The sequence below is a fragment of the Meleagris gallopavo genome, chromosome 1 (genome assembly GCF_905368555.1).
Source record: "Meleagris gallopavo chromosome 1, MGAL_WU_HG_1.1, whole genome shotgun sequence".
In the NCBI taxonomy this organism is placed as follows: Eukaryota; Metazoa; Chordata; class Aves; order Galliformes; family Phasianidae; genus Meleagris; species Meleagris gallopavo.
Genome location: NC_139404.1, coordinates 29,566,122 through 29,588,700, shown reverse-complemented (window position 1 = coordinate 29,588,700; position 22,579 = coordinate 29,566,122). Strand labels below are relative to the sequence as shown.

The 22,579-nt window shown below is 40.0% G+C and overlaps 2 protein-coding genes across 3 annotated transcripts in view; one reads left to right on the top strand and one right to left on the bottom strand.

Annotated features, from left to right (window-relative positions):
* Positions 1–22,579, top strand: part of ADAMTS20 (ADAM metallopeptidase with thrombospondin type 1 motif 20) — a 93,207-nt gene that overhangs the window by 21,974 nt on the left and 48,654 nt on the right. For both annotated transcript variants that reach the window (XM_085219775.1, XM_085219768.1), the window contains exons 5-12: positions 5,168–5,251; positions 5,861–5,985; positions 6,792–6,832; positions 7,129–7,234; positions 8,263–8,409; positions 8,727–8,868; positions 10,207–10,311; positions 22,279–22,424. In XM_085219775.1, the coding sequence (XP_085075901.1) occupies positions 5,168–5,251; positions 5,861–5,985; positions 6,792–6,832; positions 7,129–7,234; positions 8,263–8,409; positions 8,727–8,868; positions 10,207–10,311; positions 22,279–22,424 (896 nt within the window). The remainder of the gene's footprint in view (positions 1–5,167; positions 5,252–5,860; positions 5,986–6,791; positions 6,833–7,128; positions 7,235–8,262; positions 8,410–8,726; positions 8,869–10,206; positions 10,312–22,278; positions 22,425–22,579) is intronic.
* On the bottom strand, positions 16,562–18,003 carry LOC146545238 (endogenous retrovirus group K member 8 Gag polyprotein-like). The gene is given in 2 exon segments (XM_085216772.1): positions 16,562–17,434; positions 17,665–18,003. Coding segments are annotated over 2 exon segments (1,212 nt in total).

The following is a 22,579-nucleotide window of genomic DNA, read 5'->3' as shown; positions in this document are numbered from 1 at the left end:
AAGAGATATGTTTGTTCTTTTTGCCTTTAAATGGGAAGTCATCTGGAACACTCAGATGTGTTGAATAACTCAAGGAAATGTTAGAATGGCAAGGGCACACAAGTAGTAGGAAAAAGTGGCTAGTCTGAGGTACATAGGTGTATTTGTGCAATTTTGCATAAGAAATTTCTATGTTACTTCAAATAAAGCAGTTTTATACTGGAAAAGTGGATGGAACAGATTGGGAGTAACGCAGAAATAACAGCTTTTTCTTATTCTCTCTCAGAGAAGCAATAAATGTTGTGGTGACTTCAGAAAATTCAGGGGTATTATGAAATATGTGACAAAATCAGGATATGACAATGGAAGAGGTGAAGGAGAAATGCTCCAGATCCCAGATATCACGCATCCTTTCAGCACTAGAGTGATAAACAGGAGATTGTTGGAGCCTGCAGTAGACGCAAGCTAAGAACTGTAATGAAATTTCTTTCAAGTGATATGAATGTGTTCTCCTGATACTGTGGTTCCATGTAGCAGATCAGAAAAGGAAAAGCAGTCTTGCGATACAATCTTCAGAGAAAAAAGAACTACAGAAATTCAATTCTATTTAGGTATATCATTTATTTTCCATTCTCTAGATGCACTTGCTCGTGTTCTAGCCCCTTTTCTGAATGCCGCAGTTTGCAGTGATTCACAATCTCAGAGTAATGAACAGCTACTACAGGGTCAGCAATAACCTGACAGCGATGACTGGTGATGACAAGATCCGTCTTGTAATCTTTGGGAATTTAATAAAAACAAAAGCAATGATCCTTTCACTGAAAGATAACTATCTTCATCATGGCTCTTGGTTTCTCCTTTCTTTATTGTTTTGGTCTGTGGTGTAGATGCCCATATCAAGAGCATGAAAAAATCTCTCAAAAGTTACTTCCCTTTGTCTTGAGTGTTATCTCCTTTTGGGAAGGCTGAATTTAGGTTGCTGTGGAGAAAGCAGGTCTGGGAATTGCAAATAAATGGTGTATTCTATCAAATTCCTGTCCCATTTTGTCATCCATTTTATGAATGCTTCCAATAAAGAGGGATTTAAAGAGATGTCCACGGAATATGGGAGCAGGGAGCACTTATCCTCTTTTTTGATAAAATAAGAAACAATGTCACGTTTGAGAACTTTGCTGTTTTCTGCATTAATTTATCATTTCAAGTCTCAGCTGGTAATTTTATCCTGTATGATTCCGTAGGTGAACTTTGGTGAAGGTTGGCTTCCCTAGGTGAAGATTGGCTTGTGATTTTAAACTCAGGATTTTTCTTTTTGCATGTATTCAGCCTGCCTGCAGAAAATACCTTACATCACAAGTAGGGGCATCTCATTACCAGCATAGTCTTTTTGCTCAATCTTTCTAAAACAGCATTTATAAGTAAATGTTTGAAGGTCCTGAAAGTGCCCATGAGACAGTGTCTATACTTTGACTCAAACATGGAATTAATAAGAGTAATGTTAGCTTTTAGGTTTAGTAGATCCTTACCAGTTTTTGGTATGTGAGAAAGTATGTTTTTGATTCTGATAAGATTTTTGTCAGAGCTATTGGCCTTAGACATCTAAATGCCATTATTTCAGACCTCCTGTGTGCTCTAATCAGACGTAGACAGTATTTAGATGTTGCTTAGGTATGGTGTTGAGGATCCTACTACAGATGGTCTTTGGATGTGCAACGCGTGTGTTCTCTTGTACTTAGTCTGATGATGCATCTTCTCTGATATATGAGTAATTTCCAGTGTCTTCTGAAGAAGTGCTTTGCCCAAACATTCTTCATGGACACTGGCAGCAGAGGAAAAAGAAGGAACGTGACTCTGCGTTTCATGCTGGGTTCTTTCCATCTTTTATTTTCAGATTTTGTTTGCAAATAAGTGATATCTGTTCAGGTTACACAACAGTAACAGATTTCTCAAAAGCCTGTTTTTGTAGACGAGGTATTGACTACAGTAAAGATTAAGAACAAGAAATTTTAATCTTAAGAAGTCTCCATAGAATCATAGAATCACAAGGCTGGAAACAACCTATAAGGTCATCTAGTCCAACCGTCTTCTTATTACCACTGCTACCACAAGCTACTAAACCATATCTCGCAGCTCCTCGTCCAGACGCTTCTTGAACACTTCCAGGGATGGCGAATCCACGACCTCTCTGAGCAGCCATTTCAGTGCCTGACCACTCTCTGAGGGAAAAAGTTTTTCCTTATGTCTAACCTAAACCTCCTCTGATACAACTTGCGGCCATTTCCCCGGGTCCTGTCCGTTGCCAGGCAGAAGAGGCCAAACCCCTCTTCACCACAACCTCCCTTCAGGAAGTTGTAGAGTGCAGTGAGGTCTCCCCTGAGCCTCCTCTTCTCCAGACTAAAAAATCCCAGCTCCCTCAGCCACTCCTCATAAGACTTGTGCTCCAGACCCCTCACCAGTTTCGTTGCCCTTCTCTGGACTCTCCAATTTGGACTTTTTCCCTAAATCCTTCTAGCCATCCAGGACTAAAAATGGATTATTTTCTTTATACTTTAAGACTGCAGGCCTTTACGAAACTGAAGGGTAGTGATGCACTGAAGGTTATGATAGTCCTATTTTGGATGCTTCTGGCATTATTTGTTATCAACTCAACCTTGTTCACCCCCCTTCCAGTCCTCTATGACTGTTCTACCTGGAATAAGCTATTGTAGAACTGGACAAATCCTATTCCAGTATTTGTCCAATGTATGCAGCATCACTTTATTTGATAGTCAGTGAAATATAACTGTTTCCTGAATTTCAGAGCGTTCTGTTGAAAAGCTAAGACATTCTTAACCGGATTGATTTGTCTATTTAATTGAAAGATATTTATTTTATTTCTAGAGCAATGCATGTTTCAACATAAAGTAGTCTGGCTTTGTTATCTGCTCTGTAAAAGATCTTTCTGTTAAGATTGTATGTGTGTAACCCTGTGTAGGTTTGTGCAGTAATGAGTTGTCTGATTATGGTTTAGGTAGCCCTTACATCAGCTGAAGTGTTAGGAGAGTTCTCATGGGCATCTTCTCCCTGCAGAAGGCATTATAAGCCAAAGACTGTTGCAGGTCTCATCTCATATTTCTCTTTGACATGATTTTGCAGTGCTGTATCAACCAATTTTCTGTTTCTTCTTTGCTGAAGAGAAGTAAAACTTGGAACAGGTGGGTGGAATTAATCTCATACATCTCCTAGACATCTAGTCTCCATCCATTGTAAGTGACTGAAGAAATGTAATAATTTATCATACTATTTTGTTTGAAAATGCATTTTATCTAAATATGTATCTTCAGATGGATGCGTCTGGATGACTGTTCGTCTGTTCTTTTTCACTGATTATTGAAGGAGTCTAGACAGATAGCATAATGTTAGTTACATGAGATGGATGTAACAGTGTTATGTTATTTTAATAGGGCAGTTCATTCAGGACAATGCCTGGACTGTTTGTGATCTTTCCTGGGAGGAGCTGATATATAGAAATATTCTCTTTAGATTTATTGAAGTCGATCTCAAGCCTTAAAAAAACATTTTGTGCTTGATAATTTGTAGTAGCTTTGATAGTAGTAAAATATTGGTTCACTGCATTCAAATTCAGGAAACACTGCATAAATTATCTTATTTACATTTATAGTGCTTGAGCTATACAGCTGTAAAGATATCTATTCTTTAGTCTTTCGAATGTTCCCGTTCTTAATTGAACTCTTCAGCGAGCGCTCAAGAGATGTTCCTCAGAATAACTGGACATTTGCTAGTTAGTAACCAAGAATGGAATCCTTTTGGAAGGAGAAGACGATAAATAGTTAATGTTTTCCACATGGATTCCAAAACTCTGACTATTTCCCTGCTATTATGAGTCCTCCATATCTTGCTTGTCTGTCAACAAAGGAATGAAGGATGATGCTGCATTTTGCACTCTTACCCAGTTTCAAGAACAGGATGGTATGAATCATGGGGAGCCAGGGCTCTGTCATTTCCAGCTTTTAGCAGAATTACTTGATTTTAGGTATGTAGGATTCACACACAGGACTGTGTCTTCACAAGCAGTTTGAACCAGTTGAAGTGTAGACTAATTCCAAAAGTACTCAATTCTGCACCATTCCCCCTGTCACACTTGTGTTAAAGAGGCAGCACCTGTAATGAGATCATGTTGGTCAATATAACATGATACATACGCACACAAAACAACCAAAAAACTAAAAAAACAATTCAGTTTGATCAATTCCTTTTCTTTTTCCATTTGTAGCCTTGTAGACATAGTCCAAGCCAGAGTGGAGGAAGGTCAGTACTTCTGTGGTTAGTGGACAACATTCATTTCGATGAGGCTTAATTGATAACTGCTTTAAGCCAAATAGGGGAATCCATGTAGATGAGATGTCTGAAGCTGTTATTGAGAGTGAATAAACTTTTTTTCTGCCTTTATGAAAAATAGCTTTGGTTTACTTTGGTATATGAAATTGAAACATAGTTTTTACTATCTATCTGCAACATCATAAAGTGCCCGTTGGCTATGTACATAGAAATTTGCAAATGAGGAAAGAAACCTTTGTACAGTGTGTCAGGTATATTTTCAGTGCTGCCCTGCTTCTATTAAAAGCAAAGGCAAAAGTTTATTGGTTCCCATATGATTTCTGAAATCCTGTGATATTTTAGGTGTTGATCCCTCAAATCACGCGCATAAACCAGCTTGTGTCTATGACAGTTCTGCTGACATTACTCCATTTCTGTCTGTGATATTTTATCAATCATCTACAGGTCTTACAATGTATTCATTTACTCCACTAATTTAATTAACATAGTGTCTAAGTGTTTTGAAATAATATAAAATTATAACAGTTGGATATTTAATAACTGCATTTTTAACATCCAGGAAAAATATTGCTGGATAATTACCTCTTATACAGAGAATAGCACTGGAAAACATCAGATAAATTCTGACCTTGGTATGTGTAGCGTGAGATATTTTAAGGTAAAATCATTGTTTAAAACCAGGCATCTACTTTGGGTTTGTTACCAAAACCCGTGGGTAGAAAGACAGATGGATGCCTGAGGCATCTATTGCATAACTGCCTGTTATTCTCTGACAATTCATTTGCATGTCAACATGAAATGTGATTTATCAGATGAATTTAATATTCTAACCATCTGATTTTATCCTCTTTAGGTTGCAGCAATCTATAAAGATTCAAGTATTGGAAATCTTATAAATATAGTTATTGTAAAGTTAATTGTAATTCACAATGAACAGGTAGGAAAAATATTTCTTAAATTTCAAAATGTATGAATTTGCCTTATAATTCCAAACTTTGAAATATTTTACATCTTTTTTTTTTTTTTTTTAATTTAACTGTATATTTTTACTCTAGAAGAGAAGAATAAGTGTTGTATGTGCTGGTAGCACGGTGCAAGCTTAATTAATGTATGCAGACATTAACTGCACAGCCTCTATTTAATACCCATATTTCTCTACCTGCTTATTAGTACTTTGTGTTGATTTAAATGTGCTTCAATCAGATACTGAGTGAGAGCTTATGGAGTAACTCCCTTCAGTGTGTTATACTCCTGCAAATACGACCGGGAAATGGCAACTTTCTTAGAGGGTTTTTGCTGAGAGTTTTCAGCATTAACAGAATATTTTTAATTCTAAGAAGTGTGCATTTTTCTGATGTATGTTTTAGTATTTATTTATCTTAATTATCATAATTATCTTGCCACCCTATTTTTCTGTACCTAGTATGTGATTAATAAGATGGGTTCTTATAACTGATTATTTTTAGCTAAATTAAGATCCTGATTCTGCAAACAAATTTGTGCAACAGTTGTACAACTGTTTTTTTGTTTCTTCGATATTCCTTAGGAAGGACCAACGATCACTTTCAATGCAGCTACCACTCTTCGTAATTTTTGTATATGGCAGCAAGCACAAAATATTTTGGATGATGCTCACCCTTCTCATCATGACACTGCTGTTCTTATTACCAGGTATGGTATTGAAAGAGACGATTACCCGGCTAGATGAGACAAATGCTTCAACTTTTTTCTTACCTCATCATATTTAAATGTTCACTGATAAAGTTTGTAGTTAATTGAAGTGAATAAAGAATGTCTTACTCTTCTCTCACCCCAGGTGATCACTAGAAATTATTTAGACTCGAAATTTTTAGAAGGAATTAACATCTTTAACCATGTTACATATACATGACAGGGTCATGGTGGTGTACGTACAGAAATTAGCTAATGCTAATTAAGTGATAATCAGAGCCTTATAACCCAGGCATAATAACAAAAACTCACAAATGGAAAATGTTAAATACTATGTATTTTTCCTGTACACTGATTTCCTCAGTGGAGTCTCTGATGCTCATTTATTGAGATATATTCTCTCTTGTTTCTTTTAATTTTTTTCTCCATGTTCAAATTGGACACATTGTTTTGCTTAAAACAATGTTTGATATTTGCCCTGAATTTTAGATTATTTTTGCAGCTGCTCTACTGCATGAGGTAGTATACTGGAATCTGCACATTTCCAGCAGCGTTTTACACTCACATGCATGTTAGAGAAACAGCTTAGTTTATCAATTTGTAGTCTTTGCAAGTTAGATAGAAAGTAATTCTTGTGGGCTTTGCTTGGTGAATGTAAATCACTTCTTTCACAAGAATGCAAATTCTTAAAATGGACTGCAAGATTAAAAATTTAGAATTGAGATTTGCATTTGCTGTATCTAATGTAGCATCAGTGAAATACTTTTAATGGAAGTATTTGCTTGTAATTTTTCTTTTCTTTTAAGGGAAGATATCTGCAGAGCTAGAGAGAAGTGTGATACTCTAGGTGAGTTATAATTTTTCTATCAGTATGATTTTACAGCAAAATCTGTAGGAGGAATTTAATGTAGGGTTTATGAAAAAAATCTGAAAATAGATATAAAATTTAACTGGCAGAGGAAATCATTTCAGAGCTGTTCCACACATACTGTGATCTTGGCTGGTAGTTGGTTTTGTGTAAATCTGGTTGCATAGCTTATGTGTGGCTTTTTCAATTCATGTGCTGTAGTATTTGTTTAGAGTCATTCCTTCTATGTTAAAACTCATTCTATTAAGCTTTTGTAAAAGAATTCAATTTTCCAGGTTTGGCAGAGCTAGGTACAATGTGTGACCCACTGCGCAGCTGCTCTATAAGTGAAGAAAATGGATTAAGTGCTGCTTTTACTATAGCACATGAGCTTGGACATGTGTAAGTACCTATTTCCCAGCAGGTAATTTTATTAAATTTCTTTTGAATATGACCAATTTCCAGGTTGTGTTGTACTTTTCCAAGGGTGAGTAGAATGTCTATGTACTTTTAGAATAGTCAGTGGTTTTGGCCCTTGCAGGGAGTCAGCTCTGCCTGCTACCTAGAGATATAGAAACATGAGATTTATAACCTGGCCATTGGCTAACTGGTATGATGGGAGATACTGGATTTATCTGCCATCTTTTGTCCTTTTATTGTTTCAGCTGGTTGGGACACTGGAACAAGTATCTTAGATGCGCAACATAGCCCTGTTAACTACTTGCATTCTAGCCATGGTAGGAATTTAAGAAAAGACTTGTAATATAACACAGAAATATTCGTCCTTCTGTTTGATCCTTTCAGAAAACAATAGAGTAACACAAAGAAAAATACTTTACACAGAAAAATAAGAGGAGATGACAGCATTTTATTTTATGAAGCATACCTCATCAGTGATGGCAGAAAGATGCTATACTCTAGCTCCATGAGGCATGCCACAGTGTAGGTAACAATGGCATTACAGAGCTCAGTAGCTAGCTTGTTGATTTTCATTCTCCTGGAAGTTCATTTAGATACATGCCATTTATCATGTTACTTAAACTGAGTTATAAAGTATGATAAAATATTTGTTGCATAAAATGATGTTGATGGGCTCTGTAGTTATTGTATACTAAAAATTATAAGGTGAATATTGGGGCAGTGTGTTATGGACAGTCTTGAATATTCAGTTCAGTAGATGGGTTGTTCATTTAAAATGCCATACTCCCAAAACACTGGGATTTTTGCTGGTGTGTGAAAGAATTACACAGCTGTAAAATTCTTATGTATTCAGTGTGATTACCATAATGTCAGATGATGATAAAACGCGAGTTCCATTGCGATTCTAAGTTATGTTCAGACTTACATCTGGGGCTTTTGCTGTTACAACAGAAGTATTTCCATTAATTATAGCTGAATTTTTTTCGGAGTTTGTTTGTTTTGCTTCTTAGATTTAATGTGCCACATGATGACAGCTTTAAATGTAAAGAAGCTGGAATTAAACATCAGTACCATGTTATGGCTCCAACTTTAAATTACCATACAAGTCCATGGACCTGGTCAAAATGCAGTCAGAAATATATAACTGAATTTCTTGAGTAAGTACCAGTATAATGCATATATTTTTTTCAATTTTGTGTCATTCAGAAAAGGGTTAAAATTATTGTTTAAATGCCACTTTAATATTGTTTTTGGCTTTAATCACTGACTTGGAGGACCGAAATCCCCCAGAAATTACAGATATCTGACCCTTTGGAGGATGAGTAGCTCCACAGCTTCAATAAAGTGATAATCAAAATGTAAAACTAAGACTATTTAAAAATATCGGGGCATTGGTTATCGAAGAGCTCTTTAGTATAATCTTAATAGGTCAGAACAGTGATTAATTCACGTTTTGTTCCTGTTTTCACAACAGCACTGGTTATGGTGAATGCCTCCTAGATAAACCAAGTGGAAGAATTTATGGTCTTTCTTCTCAGCTGCCTGGATTAATGTATGATGTCAATAAGCAGTGTGAGCTTATGTTTGGCCTTGGGTCGCAGGTGTGTCCCTATCTGGTGAGTGAACAATGCGCAGACTCCTGCTTAATAGGTACTAAAAATTACTGCGATGTGGGCTTTAAAATGAAATCTCAGTCAGTCCATTTTTGTAAGAATTTTATCTTGAAGTATGTCAAAGTTCAGATTCTATTCTTAAAAGGGGAAAGAGTTCAGTGGAAAGCCTTGCTGCTCTGTTTTATAGAAATACATAGGATTAAAATCAGGATGAATTAATTTTGATTTGTACATCTGTGAGTATAAATATAATTCCTTTAAAAGATCTAAGTTGAGTAAATTAAAACTTACTGCAACTATCAAAAAAGATTGATCTCACGTTTTTAATAAATATTTTCACATTATAGCCACCATATTACATTAGCAAATTTCTTATCTGCTTTGACTGGTTTTATGAGTTTATAACTTTAAAATTAATATATTAATTCTTATACTTTTCCCAAATGTTTGATCCAAATTGCAGATTTCTTTTACTTTGTCAGATAATCCTCTGCCTTTTGGAGTGTACATTTCATATAATTAACCAAATATTCTTTAAAACAAAATTAGTATCTGGAAAGAAAATAACGTACAGAATCAAGTAGGTAAATATAGAAATATTTCAAAACACAGTGTGGCCTGTGTGCGAGTACAAGGTACAATAACAAACATAGCATTATGACCTCATTCGTTACTGTCAAGATGTCGAGATGATTTTGGAGCAAGTTGTCAAATAACCTATACTTGTATCACACAGCTTGTTGGAACTCTTTAGAGGAGAGAATTTAAGATGAAATTTAAAGTGTATTAAGTGAAACTGTTGGTATGGTAAAGTACTGTTTAAGAAGAGTCAGTCTTTATGGGAATATTATAGAAAAGCGAAAGACCTGAAGACGGTGTTACTGAAGGCTGCTTTGAGATGTTTTTAATCCATAAAGTTTATTTGTCCATAAATAATCTCTTTAATAACCTGAAAAGAAGGTTTTTTTCTTAAGTTTCTAGTCAGTGTGTTTTCAAAAACAGTTCAATTTAGTGTCTTTATCTGAGTATTATGCTCCAACTCTATTGCATAATATCGACCATAATCTCCTACATGCCTTTTTATTAAATTATCTATTGAATTATAAAATCTAAAGTAATTTATCATTTCTAATAAGATCTGTTTCAACCATTCCATGTTTCTGCCCAGTGTTAGGCAAAATCGGTTTTTTGGAGGGATGAAGGAGGAGTTACCTGTACAAAATAATAGCAAATAATAGCAAAAATTAAACCCACATAGTATGAGAAAAATAAGGCAAATATCTCAATTGATGTCTAAAGCAGTGTACAAGTACAACAAAGGTAATCTTTTTTTCTGTTTAGAAACAATGCAAACGTTTATGGTGCACGAGCACAGAGGGAGTTCACAAGGGATGTCGTACTCAGCACATGCCTTTGGCTGATGGAACAGTTTGTGGTGTGGGAATGGTAAGCCTTCATTTGTTTCTCAGAGCTTGTATATGGCAAGGTCATTGATGTAGATAAGAAAGACCAGTGCTTTCTGTGTGACAGTACTACTCCTGCAATGTAATGATTACTTAAGCAGTATCTACCTGACTTAACCTGCAGTTTCTTTTAGTCTTATACCGTTACGACATAAATAATACAGGTTGTCTGTTCAAAATAAGAATAATAGTTTACAGGTGTCATATTGGTAAAAAAAATAGGCAGAAGACCTCAGGTGGAAGTTGCCATCTTCTCTTCTGTTGTTTGAAAACTTTAGATAATTCAAAAAAGTTGTTTGTAGTAGTGCAACAAAGATGAATTTCCTGAAAAGCACGCACCTCAAAAGCGTATTCCCCAGTTTCTCTTATTGAGGCTGTTCTACTGAGCTAGAACTAATTAAGTGTGAATGAATAAAGTACAGGAGTACAATTCTTTGGAAAACAATCTTTCAATCAAACTCCTAGCTTCAGAAAATATTTGTGTATTCTATCTGTTTCAGACAAAATGTGAAAGTATCTATCAGTAGCTCTTCATCTATTCCAGCAAGTACCTTAACCACATGTAACTCACACTCATAGTCTCTCTTGCCTACTAGAATATAATTCAACATACTTGGATTTGTACAGGGCTGAAAACCAGAACTTCTCTTTCACTTACACCCTGCCTATATGAGGTATGGATTACATTTTTTTAATGTAAAAAGGAAAAAGTGGAAACTGGACTTCTTGAACCCTGCATGTTGCTTTATTTCATTAAGTGTTTAGAGAATAAGAAGGCAGCTCACTATTTCCTCATCTTGCAGGTTTTGTTTTTTTTGACTGGAGATTTTGATCTGTATCCTCTGAGTACATAACCTACAGCACTTAAAATACCTCGCACAAAGCACTTAAAATATCTTGATGGAGACAGAAGTATGAATGGATGTTAGTTGAAGTCATTGTTAATAGTGAGGGTGTGAGGGTTTTAGTGTTGGAGTTGCATGTAGCTAGAGAAGTGAGCAGAAGTAAAACATTTGAGTTCTTTACTGATCTAATCTTTGGCTTCTCCATGTCTCAGTTCACCACTAGCAAACAGAAATATTTTCTCACCCACTTGTGAAAATAAGTACTTCAGAGATTTTGACATGCTCAAATATGACAGTGATAAGATTATCTTATGTTTGGCAGTTTGTTATGCTAAGGTGCTTTAAGTAGTAGTGTGCTTGGCCAGCTCCAAGGGCTGTGGGAAAACTTACATTTTTATCTTTTAGTAATTTAATAGCTTCAAATGTGAATTTTAAAAAGTCTGGTTTGATTTCCATATGGAATATGCTTACTACATTATTATTATGTTATTACTAAAGTTCCCCCAATAACTTTTTACCTTCAAAGATTGCTTTTTTTCTTTTATTTTTATATTTCACAATACATAAGTAATGAGGAGTTTGAAAATACTGCCTTAAGGAATAACAATTTAATGGGTAAACAGTGTCTTACAAATGGCTTCTTTTTCTCTTGCAAAATTAGTAAAAAATATTTTAAGGTTGGGAAGGAAGCTTTGCTTGATTATATCTATCTGGAGATATAACATTTAACACATATTTCAGTCAGTCATTGATCAGAAAGGAAGTTCATCATTTGTATAAACTTTATATGTAACCCTTAATTCAATTGACTCAAATTTGCCAATAGCAGAGCACTTCTTTTATACAAGAAGTCAAAAGCCTATCTTATGGAATTATTGCAGCGAAACCAAACAGTTTTCTCTAGGAAGTGAAAAGCTAATTACAGTTGTTACCTCTGAAAAGATGCAAGAAAGAGCAGCCTTAATCTGACAAATTGTCATGTCGTCTTGTGTAAGGCACAGCTCCTTTTCTGTTGATTTTAGTGGGAATAAGCCATCGTGATGAGTTAATGTAACTAATATATGCTAGCATAATAAATACATTTGTGCTTGCAGTTCTTTTGTTGTGATGAATTCAAAAAATTGTATTTGAGGCATTTGCAGTTTCAGTGGTGCTGAACTCTCTTCTCTGTTGGCAGTAAAAAGGCCCAGAGGTAATGGTATGGAGCTGTGTCAGAAGAGGGTCAGGTTGAGAGTTAAGGAAAGATTCTTCACCAGAGGGTGGTTGGGCCTAGAACAGGCTGACCAGGGCAGTGGGGAGGCACTGAGCTGCTGGAGTTCAAGGAGCATCTGGACAACTCTTTCAGACATTGGGTTTGATTTTGGGTGGTCCTGTGTGAAGCCAGGAGTTGGACTCAGTGATCCTTATAGGTCCCTTCCACTAAAGTTATTCTACGATGCCACGGTTTTCAACCTACCTCCTCTTAGGATGATAGCTGTTGTCCTTGTTCTTGAGGTCTGGTCCGCCGGGGCTAGCAGTCTCCCCTCGCTAGGACCATAACAGCACTGACACCAATATGAGGATGCAGCAAATGGCGTTTATTGTGACTAAACAGCGACTTATATATCCTTCGTGCTTCGTCTACACCCCTTAAGCACGCATGATGACTTACTTAGCAGAGCAGGGGAGGTCCTATCCCATCACATCCCAACTCCTCGTTAACGCCTACTACAACATCTCCCCCTCCCCATGCTCAGTAAAGCCTTGCCCCGTTACAGCGTGTTATTCGCTTACTGCTTAATTACTCTAACGTAGATCATATAGAGGGTGATACACTACATTCTTAGGTGATTCAAGCTGAGCTAATTAAAGTCACATCCTACAATACTAGTAAAGTTGCAGACACAGAGATTTGAGTGATTACTGGTATCTACAGCAATATCATCTATGAGTATAGAATTATAAGAGGTCCTCATACAAACACACTCTTTCCCAATGTATATAAGCACTGTTTCAAGTGTCCCATTGCGATGAATTTCGAAGATGACAAATGTTCTGTTCGGTATCAAGATAAGTGTCTTGGGCCTTAAGAGTACTATGAGCAAAAGTGAAAGCGTTACATTCTTAACTGGCGCTATTAAGGACACTTTTCCTCAACGAGTGAGATCTTCAGAAGCAATTCCTTCTCCTGTTCTTTCGTCAATCCTGTCTGTATTCTGGGCCTTCTGAGGAGCCAAACCTGCAAATGGGAAGGCTCATGATCCAATTAGTTTATGCTAGTATCTGGCCGTATCTTTCTTGATGGGACCCAAACAACCTTCCCTGTTTCCTGATGCCTAACGGCAGCGAAACCGCTGCCCCAAATCAATATTGACCATCCCCTTTCCCATTGTCCACTTTCCATTCTTATCTTTATTGCAGGTCCTTCCATCAGGATTTTGGGTTGCCAGTGTTTCTGTACTGGAGTCCAATTACTTTCTCCTCGTTCGAAGTGATTCAACGCGTAAATAACCTTAGCTAGGATTTCTGCTTCTCTCTTGACCGGGATTCTCTCCCGGTACCCTTCTACTTCCCCAAGGACACGTGTCTTTTCCTTGAGAAGGCGATTGGCACGTTCCACAATTGCCTGCCCCTGGTAGTTACCGGGAATCCCTGTGGAGTGGGATATTCCCCAAGCTGTCAGCCATTCCTGGGTCGATTTTGAAGTGAAGCAAGACCCATTGTCTGTCTTTATCTGGCTGGGTAACCCCATAGCAGCTATTGCAGCAGCCCAATGGCTTTGTGCCACGGATGAATTGGCCTTTGCATGCTGGGTAGCCGCGATCATGGTGGAAGCCGAGTCCACAGTAACAGCGAGCCACGGGCGAGGGGCCATCCGAGGTTCCCATGTGAAATCTGTCTGCCAGATCTGCAACGGCCCTAGACCGCATGGGTTGACTCCCACACCAATAATTGGGGCAGAACTGCAATGCGGGCACGCCTGGACTACATCATGAGCCGCTGACAAGGGATTAGAACAGGCTCATGCCAAAGCCTGAGCACCTATGTGAAGGGTCACATGAAGATCATGCGCGGCTCTGACCATAAAGACTGCTGTACCTACAGCCTTATCAGCTACTGCATTGCCCATCATAAAAAACCCTGGAACCTCTGAGTGACTGCGGACATGCAAAACTACAACTGGGGCTGAACGAGTGGCCAGTACGTCTTCTAAGATACTGGCAGCCTCTGAACTGGGTAAACCTTCTTGACCCATTGGAGCCAGCAGCTTAGCTGCAAAAGCAGAATCCGTTACTATGTTGCAAGGAATATTTTGCCACATCTCTATCGTGATCACGACAGCCCTCACCTCCAAAAGCTGGACACTGACAGAGGGATCGGTAAAGATAGCGGTTTCCCATACTTCACCAGAGCCTTGCCAAACTACTGCTCCCTGTTTCGTGCCAGAGGAGGCATCCGTAAATAGAATGGGCCCTTGAAGAGGAGTGACCTGTACCCTAGTAGCTAACGACACTTGGAGAGGGCGCGCTAACTCAAAAACAGGCAGGGAGTCTGAGAAAAGCAATTTGCCTCCAAAACCCTGGAGCGCAACAAGAAGAGGCTCGGGGAGAGGCTGCAATTCACGAAAGGAACTCTGCAGATAGATTATGTCAGGTTCCCACAGGAACACTCGCACAAGCATCAATCGAGCCTTGCGGAGGAGAGTGGATAAGATCTTGAGCCATGAGGTGAATGCTCGTGTTGGCTGGACCGAAAAGAGCCACCACAAAGGCTCTGGCCTTGCGCTTAGAGCGTATCCCATGACTGCAGCCGCCCCCGCTTCACTACGAGTCACGGCCACTTCCAAAGCTTCAGTGGGGTTAAAACGAGTGAGCTTAGTGTCCATACAGCTCTGCAAGATCTCACGCCATGCAGAAACCATTTCTGGGGTGAGAATGGGGGATTCACTGGGATCTGTGCCTTTGAGCTGATCATAGAAGGGCTTCATGAGCCGAGCAGGAATCCCCAAAGCCTCTCTAAGCCATTGTATTGTGCCAGCCAGCTTTTGAACATCCCAAAGGGTTGAGACATTCGGCCGGATATCAAGCCCCACCGGGTGGACCATAGCAGGTCCAAATCGATACCCCAGGTATACCACCTCCGGGCCTCTCTGAATCTTTTGCTCGGAGATCACAAAACCAGCAGTTGTGAGAGCATCCACAACCTTAGATTCCAACAACTGCAGTTCCGGAAGGGAAGGAGCTGCTAGCGAGAGATCATCCATGTAATGACATTGGAAACACCTCTCTCACCGGCTCCAGTACCCTCCCCACTAGAAGCTGACATATGGTAGGAGAGCATGCCATCCCTTGAGGCAGGACCTGCCATTGATACCTTTCGGCAGGCACAGAATTATTCTCGTTTGGAACAGTGAAAGCAAATGCTTCCTGGTCTTCCTCTGCCAGAGAAATAGAAAAGAAGCAATCCTTAAGATCAATTACTACTAACGGCCATCCTCTGGGAATGGCTGATAAAAGAGGGCCACCTTGCTGCACGGCTCCAAAGGGGACCAATTGAGCATTAACCGCACATAGGTTGTGTAGCAGGCGATAGGCCCCTGACTGTTTCTTAATGATGAACACAGGGGTATTCCACGGACTAAGTGAGGGTTCAAGATGCGTAAGGCGAAGCTCCTGAGCAAGCAATTATTTAAGGGCCGCAAGCTTATCACTTGGAAGGGACCACTGATCTACCCAGATGGGGCGGACATCCCATCTCCAGCGTAATGGAATGGCATGAGCGGCAGACAATTGGCAGACAGTGGCCCTAATCATAAATTTGTAATGCGTGCCCCAAACTCCCTCAAGAAGTCCCTCCCTAATAACGTACCTGGCACTTGGGCTACAAAGGGAGTTATCAGGACAGGTCTTTCAGTGGTCCCGTCCCTATTTATTGACATGATTTTGACTTCATCCTTTGCCCTCTTTGCTAGGAGAGAACCTCCCACACCCGCCACCACACGAGATGGAATCAATGGCCAGTCACTTGGCCATTCGTGATCCGATATGACTGTGACATCTGCCCCAGAATCCACGAGTGCGGTAACAAATATAGATCGTGGGCCTGAGTAGTCGGGGGGTAACTCCCCAGCATACGAGACCACGATCTTAACGAGGGGCCAATCCTGACAATCCAGCGTCAGCGCCACTGTGGGCGCGTGATGAACTCAAGGGGATGACCTGGGGTTGGCCCAGTCAGAGGAATGGGGGAGGGGCCCTGGGCCAGGGGGACCCTTCCACCTTCGTTTCCCTGCTGCTGTTCATCTCTCCTGAGCATGCTCTTACTTGGGAACTGGCGGGCGGTATGGCCACGGCCTCCGCAATTCCAACATATTGGCTCTATCGGCCCCCTGGCCAGGCCCCGCGATCCTCATGCACCGCGTGCGATCGGACAATTTGCCTTAATGTGACCCACTTGGCTGCACACATAACATGGCCCCTGGGGCTGTCGCGCCCCAACTGCAGCGACAATAGCCGCTGCTAACCCTTCATTGGTCAGAGATGCTGTCTTTTGCTTATCCAGAGTATACTTGATCATCTCCCCAGGTGTACTAAACTGTGGAGCAGCACGGAGAAGTTCCCTGACCTCTGGCTGGCTCTGCTGCCAGAGGCAGTCCATAATAACTGGACCTTGGGCCGATTTTGGGAGCTCTGACCCCTGTATGGCCTTCAGGAGCCTGTCCACAAAAGCAGAGAGTGAATCCGTCGGCCCCTGGATCACTTTGGTCCAAGGGTCCACAGGGTCCACACCCTTGGCTACTCTCTTAAACGCTTGAATCATCGCATCTGTAGCCGCTGTAAGTTCCCTTGTCCTAAGCCTGGCTGCTTGTCCCTGGGGGGTCTCCATTCCCCTGACCATTCCCGCCAAGCGCATTAATGAGGACCCATGTAATGGGTGATCGGGATGTGATTCCGCAGCCCCTATAGCCGCTCACAATCCTGTCATCCACTCTGAGGACCATAATGTATACTGTACTGGAGACAGCACCATGCGCATCAAATTCGTTATGTCGTGAGGGAGAAGGGGACTTACAGATGTCATGGCCTCTAAGGCATTCAGGGTGAGGGGTGAGTTCAAGCCTTGCTTCTCCACGCAGTCTAACAGGCGGGTAATATCCTTCAGATCAAGAGGTACCAACTGAGGGTTTCCTCTATTGTTTACAACAACTGGGAAAACTTCCAATGATCTTCCTTCGTCTATCAGACTAGACCTGATCTTTCCCCAGTCTGTTAGCGTGCCTCTCTTAGTTTCCCAGAACGAAGCTGCTTCTGCCTCCCCCCCACTGCTCCTTCCTCAACTCTGTGTCAGGCTGATAAAGCATCCGCGCTTCACCTCCCCTCCCTGCCTCCCTTGGCTCAGTCCTTGACTGATAAGAAGTTATCTGCCAAGGAGACTTCTGATTGGCCGCGCATTCTCTCATCTCCTTAAAAGGATATTGTGGCTGCTGTAGCTGAACGGATGGGTCCAGGTACGGCGGTCAGCATCTTGTTCCCCTCCATCAGGCACAGGCAGGGAGGTCGGCAGCAGTCGAACGCATCCACCATCTTGTCCCCCTTCACCAGCGAACACCTAAAAGGTATATCGCTCCCCACATCCTCCCCTTTATTCCAGAGATCGTTAATACTTTCACCCCGACTACCCCTCCCGTCTCCACCAGCTGCTACAGCTACGCCTCCTGCTCCCCCCGCCAGCGGGGCAAGCCCGAGAAGCTGTCGAACAGCCCCCATTGCCTCCCCCTTTTCCTTTGCTGTTTTTAATATCCCTAGCACCAAACCCCATGTTCTAAGCTCAGCACCCGATTGGGCATTCATCGTGTTCTGCACAAGCAGCAAAGTAATCTCATCCCACTTCTGGGGATTCAAAATATCCCTGGGGTCCTCACACACCCCCTCCCGCTACAAGCAGGACACTATGGCAGCCAATTCCTTCTTAGAAGGTGTATCCCTGCCGCCGTAGTCCTTACCCAACTGCAACAATACCTTAACAACCATTCCATCCTGCGCAGGATCAGGCCACACTCCGGACCTCAGGTCACACACCAGACCTAGGGGGACATCAAAGGGGTGACGAGCCAACGTGCCTCACACGGGGCACCACTTGTTGTCCCCATTCTCAAGGTCTGGTCCGCCGGAGGCTAGCATCTCCCCTCGCTAGGATCGTAACAGCACTGACACCAGTGCTGTTATGCGCAGTATAACATGAGGATGTTGTATGAGGATGTTGCAAATGGCATTTATTGTGACTAAACAGCAACTTATATATCCTCCGTGCTTCGTCTGCACCCCTTAAGCACACGTGATGACTTACATAGCAGAGCAGGGGGGGTCCTATCCCATCACATCCTGACTCTTCGTTAATGCCTACTACAACAGATAGCCAGTAGATTTTTGATTCTGACCCAAAGTTTTTGATTTCCTAGATACAGCGCAGCTGATTAAGCAGCCATCTCTTTTATGAAGATCTCTTCATCTAGGGAAGTCTTCTGACCCACTGTTCCTGTTCATAATGGCAGTTTGCTATTTGTATAATAATGAAAGAACAAATTTCAGAGTAATCTGGAAAAACCTTTTTACTAACAAGAAGGAATCCGCATGATACAAACTTTGATCCTCTTGGAAAAAATATGCCCAGTATTCATGAGTGAGAGAAAGTTTATTACTCTATTCAGTGCAGATATAGATGGTATGTGGGTTTGTGTCTCTATAAATGCCCATAATAGCTGTAGAGTGAATTTAGATTTTGTCCTGAACCCTTTATAGCCACATAAGGAGAAGGACACTTAAATATGTGAATTCAGACCAAAAAGAGATAATTTTGATCAGCAAGCAAAGTGCCGGTCTCTAATTCTGAGGTATATTTGCTGTTCTGTTGTTGTTGGTTTCTGTTGATGTATTGATTTCCTTTAAAATCATTGTATTGTTTGACTTCCTCGTGAGTGCAATAAATGTGGGTAATACATCCAAAAGAATGATTCATTGTGTATATATGTATATGGAAAGTAAGTATGAAAAATTCAGATGGATTTTAATAAAGGTGATTAGATTTTAGCTGTCTAGCTGTCTGGGAAGCAGTGGAGGATCTTTTGAGCTGTAAAAACAAGTAAAATTTTTTTAAGGGTCAAACAAAGAATTTTTCCTATAAACAGGGATTTTAATGAAATATTTTTCTGATTAGATGTGATTTCAGAAAAACTGAGGATTTTCTGTGGGAGTATTACAAGGGGGAAATAAAGTATTTAGATTTTTCACAAGGAAAAAAAATGTTGGAAATTTGAAAATGTTGTAGAAAATGATTAAGTGTGTTATTAGAATATGTTTTAAAATAGTTGATATCATCTGACTAATAGATGTAGACTTGTCTGAGAACCAGTACTACAGAGACTTGAGATGCTGTAGGTACAACTTCAGTTAGCTGCAATTCAGTTTCTTTTGCGTTACGTGTTCATTTTATTAGCCACTCTATTTTCATTGTTATTCTATGGTCTAGACCTCACTTCTTCATGTGGTCTGGTTTGCCCGATTCCATACTTGACCTTTTCTCAGAAAGCAGACATGGCTGTAAGATGTATTGTAGGAAGAAGCACATCAGACATAGATCTAAAGTGCAGCAGCAGGTTTCCATAGATTCATTCATTTGCAGCAGATGACACGGAGGGATTTACATTAAAACATTTATTTCTAGGTGATAAATGGGAACACTCCAAAGAGATAAATACAGCCAGAAATGGTAGTTCAGAGATTTTTGAACTGTTACATTCATCTGAGTAGATGTTCTTATCCAGTTCTTGCTCATTGGGAGATATGATGAATCTGTATAACTAGAATCACTGTATAGCATGTTCTTGTACATATACTGTTACTCTTGATTCAATTAAGTTTAGCATAGCCTGACAATTAACACTTTAATAATTTCTTTCAAATTTGCTTTCCAGGACACTTAGCAAGTACAATAAGTTGTGAGATATATTGGAAGTACTTGAAATCAGTTTATCAAATCACTGTTTAATCCATACTTAGAAGTCAAAGTGCTTGTTGTAAATAGGCAGTTAAGAAATACGAATCTGGGTACCTGTAGATCCACTGATCCCAAACTTTGAACCTCCTTCTCATCTCTGAAGATGTAATAATTGCATATGGATTTGGGTCGGGTTTGGGTTTGATTCAAGCAAGCATTGAGGAACATCTGGAATGCGTCTGGTGCCTGAGTTTTCGACTGTGACTCCATCATGTTGCTTCTGTAGGAATGCAGCAGTAGAATAATAGCTGAGACAAGTTTGTTGAATAAGCTATTAAAATCCCAGATGTGAACATGTGCTTTGCATTTTTATAGATCAGAACAATGCTGTTGTGGGTATAAAATTTCATTTTACAACTCTCTTTTCCTGAGTTCTCCCTTCAAGCTGCTGTGAATGTTTTTGTGGAAGGAAGAACTTAAACGCTAGATCCTAGTGTCATATTTGGATGTTTGGATGCATTATAGGTTTTGTGATGTGAGATTTAGAATCCTCAGCCTATAATTGTAAAAAAAAAAATTCAGAAGATGTTAATGACAATTCTTGGAATGCAAGATTTTAATGTTTCCTCATGTTTACCTTCAACTTTCATAAACTGCATTCATATCTTTTATGTTAGTTAGTTTACCTCCTAGAGGTACTAGAAAGTTGAGGTACAAAGGAATCCTAAAGGCATCTGGAAAAAAGTAAAAGTAATGAAAACTGATAGTAAGCACTGTGGTGATATGCAGATAACACCAAAACGATGCCATTATTTCACTGGCTGAGTTACAGTGTTAGTCTTAGCATCGAGTGATCTGGCCAGTTTGCTGAAACATTTAAATGGCTTCTATAGCAATATAGATCCGGCTTTGGTTCTGTGCTTGCTTTGAGCTTTAAATCACCTTGATTGATCACATTCTCAGAGGAAGACTTTCAGGGCTTGAAATACATAGACAATGCTTGAGAGTCAGCATGACCAAAGGCCATACAGGCAGAAATTTTACTACCAAATTGGATTAAGAGTTTGAGCATAATTCATAATGGAGAACCTGATTCTTTAACAAAGTCCTGTTTGGAGAACAAGGCCCTGGTCCTCATGGGGGACTTCAGCTACCTTCTTTTATCTGTTGGTAGGTCAGCACAGCAGGGCATAAATTATCTGGGAGGTTTCTGGCATGCTTTGATTACTTCGTTCTCTAAGTGATTAAGGAGCGAAAAAGGAGATGTGCTCTGCTGGACCTTAAACTAACGGTGAAGGACTGGTTGTAAATGGGAAGGTCAAAGGCAGTTTTGGCTGTGGTGACCGTGAGGTGGTAGAATTCAAGAATCTGAAGGTAAAGATGAGGCTGAATAACTGCTCACAATCATGGATTTCAAGAGAGCAGATTTTGACCTCTTCAAGGATCTGCTTGGTAGCATATGGTGGGATAAGGCCCTAGAAGGAAGAGAGGCCAAAGAAAGCTGCTTAGTATTCAAAGACCACCTCCTCCTAGCTCTAGGAGTCCATCCCAAAGAATAGACAATTGGAAAAAATGCTCATGTTAGAATAACTCTTGAGAAACTATATGCAACATTTAAATCAATTTCTGAAAGGGTTGGAATTCTTGGGTTGTTTTATTTTCTGTGTATCCTTGAATTATTGTTATGTGGTAGAGAGTTTAGTTGGACTAAAACCTTTAAGACTGTGGGATAATACCAAGCTGCTCTGTGCCACAGAAAGTGAAAATGCAAAGCCTAAGCTTCATAAATAACAAGCAGTTGAGTTGATATGATCTGTTCTGATGATTCTAGTGACTGATCCATATATGTACTGCAGGGAATGATGGAGTCAATGTGGCTGTGAGAACCCCTTCTGACAACAAACTGGATCATCAGTCTAATCTTGAGTTTGCAATCAGTCATCTAAAATATGGAATTTTCTCATTTGTCTATGAGCACTGACTCCGTGTAGTTCATCCAGTCTGCTCTCTTGTGCTCAGTTGTGGGCAGTCTTTGATGGATGGCTGAAGTCAATTTTCTTCTTTCTGTGCCTAATATATATGGTAACCTTTTGCTTAACTTAGAAATCTTTTTTTGTTTGTCAACTGCACAGCACTGCCGCCATGGAATTTGTGTGAGCAGAGAAATGGAGACGCGTCCTGTAGATGGAGATTGGGGACCATGGGGACCTTATAGCTCATGTTCAAGAACTTGTGGAGGTGGAATCAAGAGCACCACCAGGCTCTGTAACAGACCGGAGTATGTTTTCTGTTGTTCTCCTTCATTAGAGCAGGGTAAAGGAATTATGACATAATAGTTTAGTTCAAAAAAATATGAAGATATTTTAGTTTCATGAATTCGTTCAAAACAGCAGTAAAATAAATGTGTTTTAACCATGTCTGAAAAGAGGAATG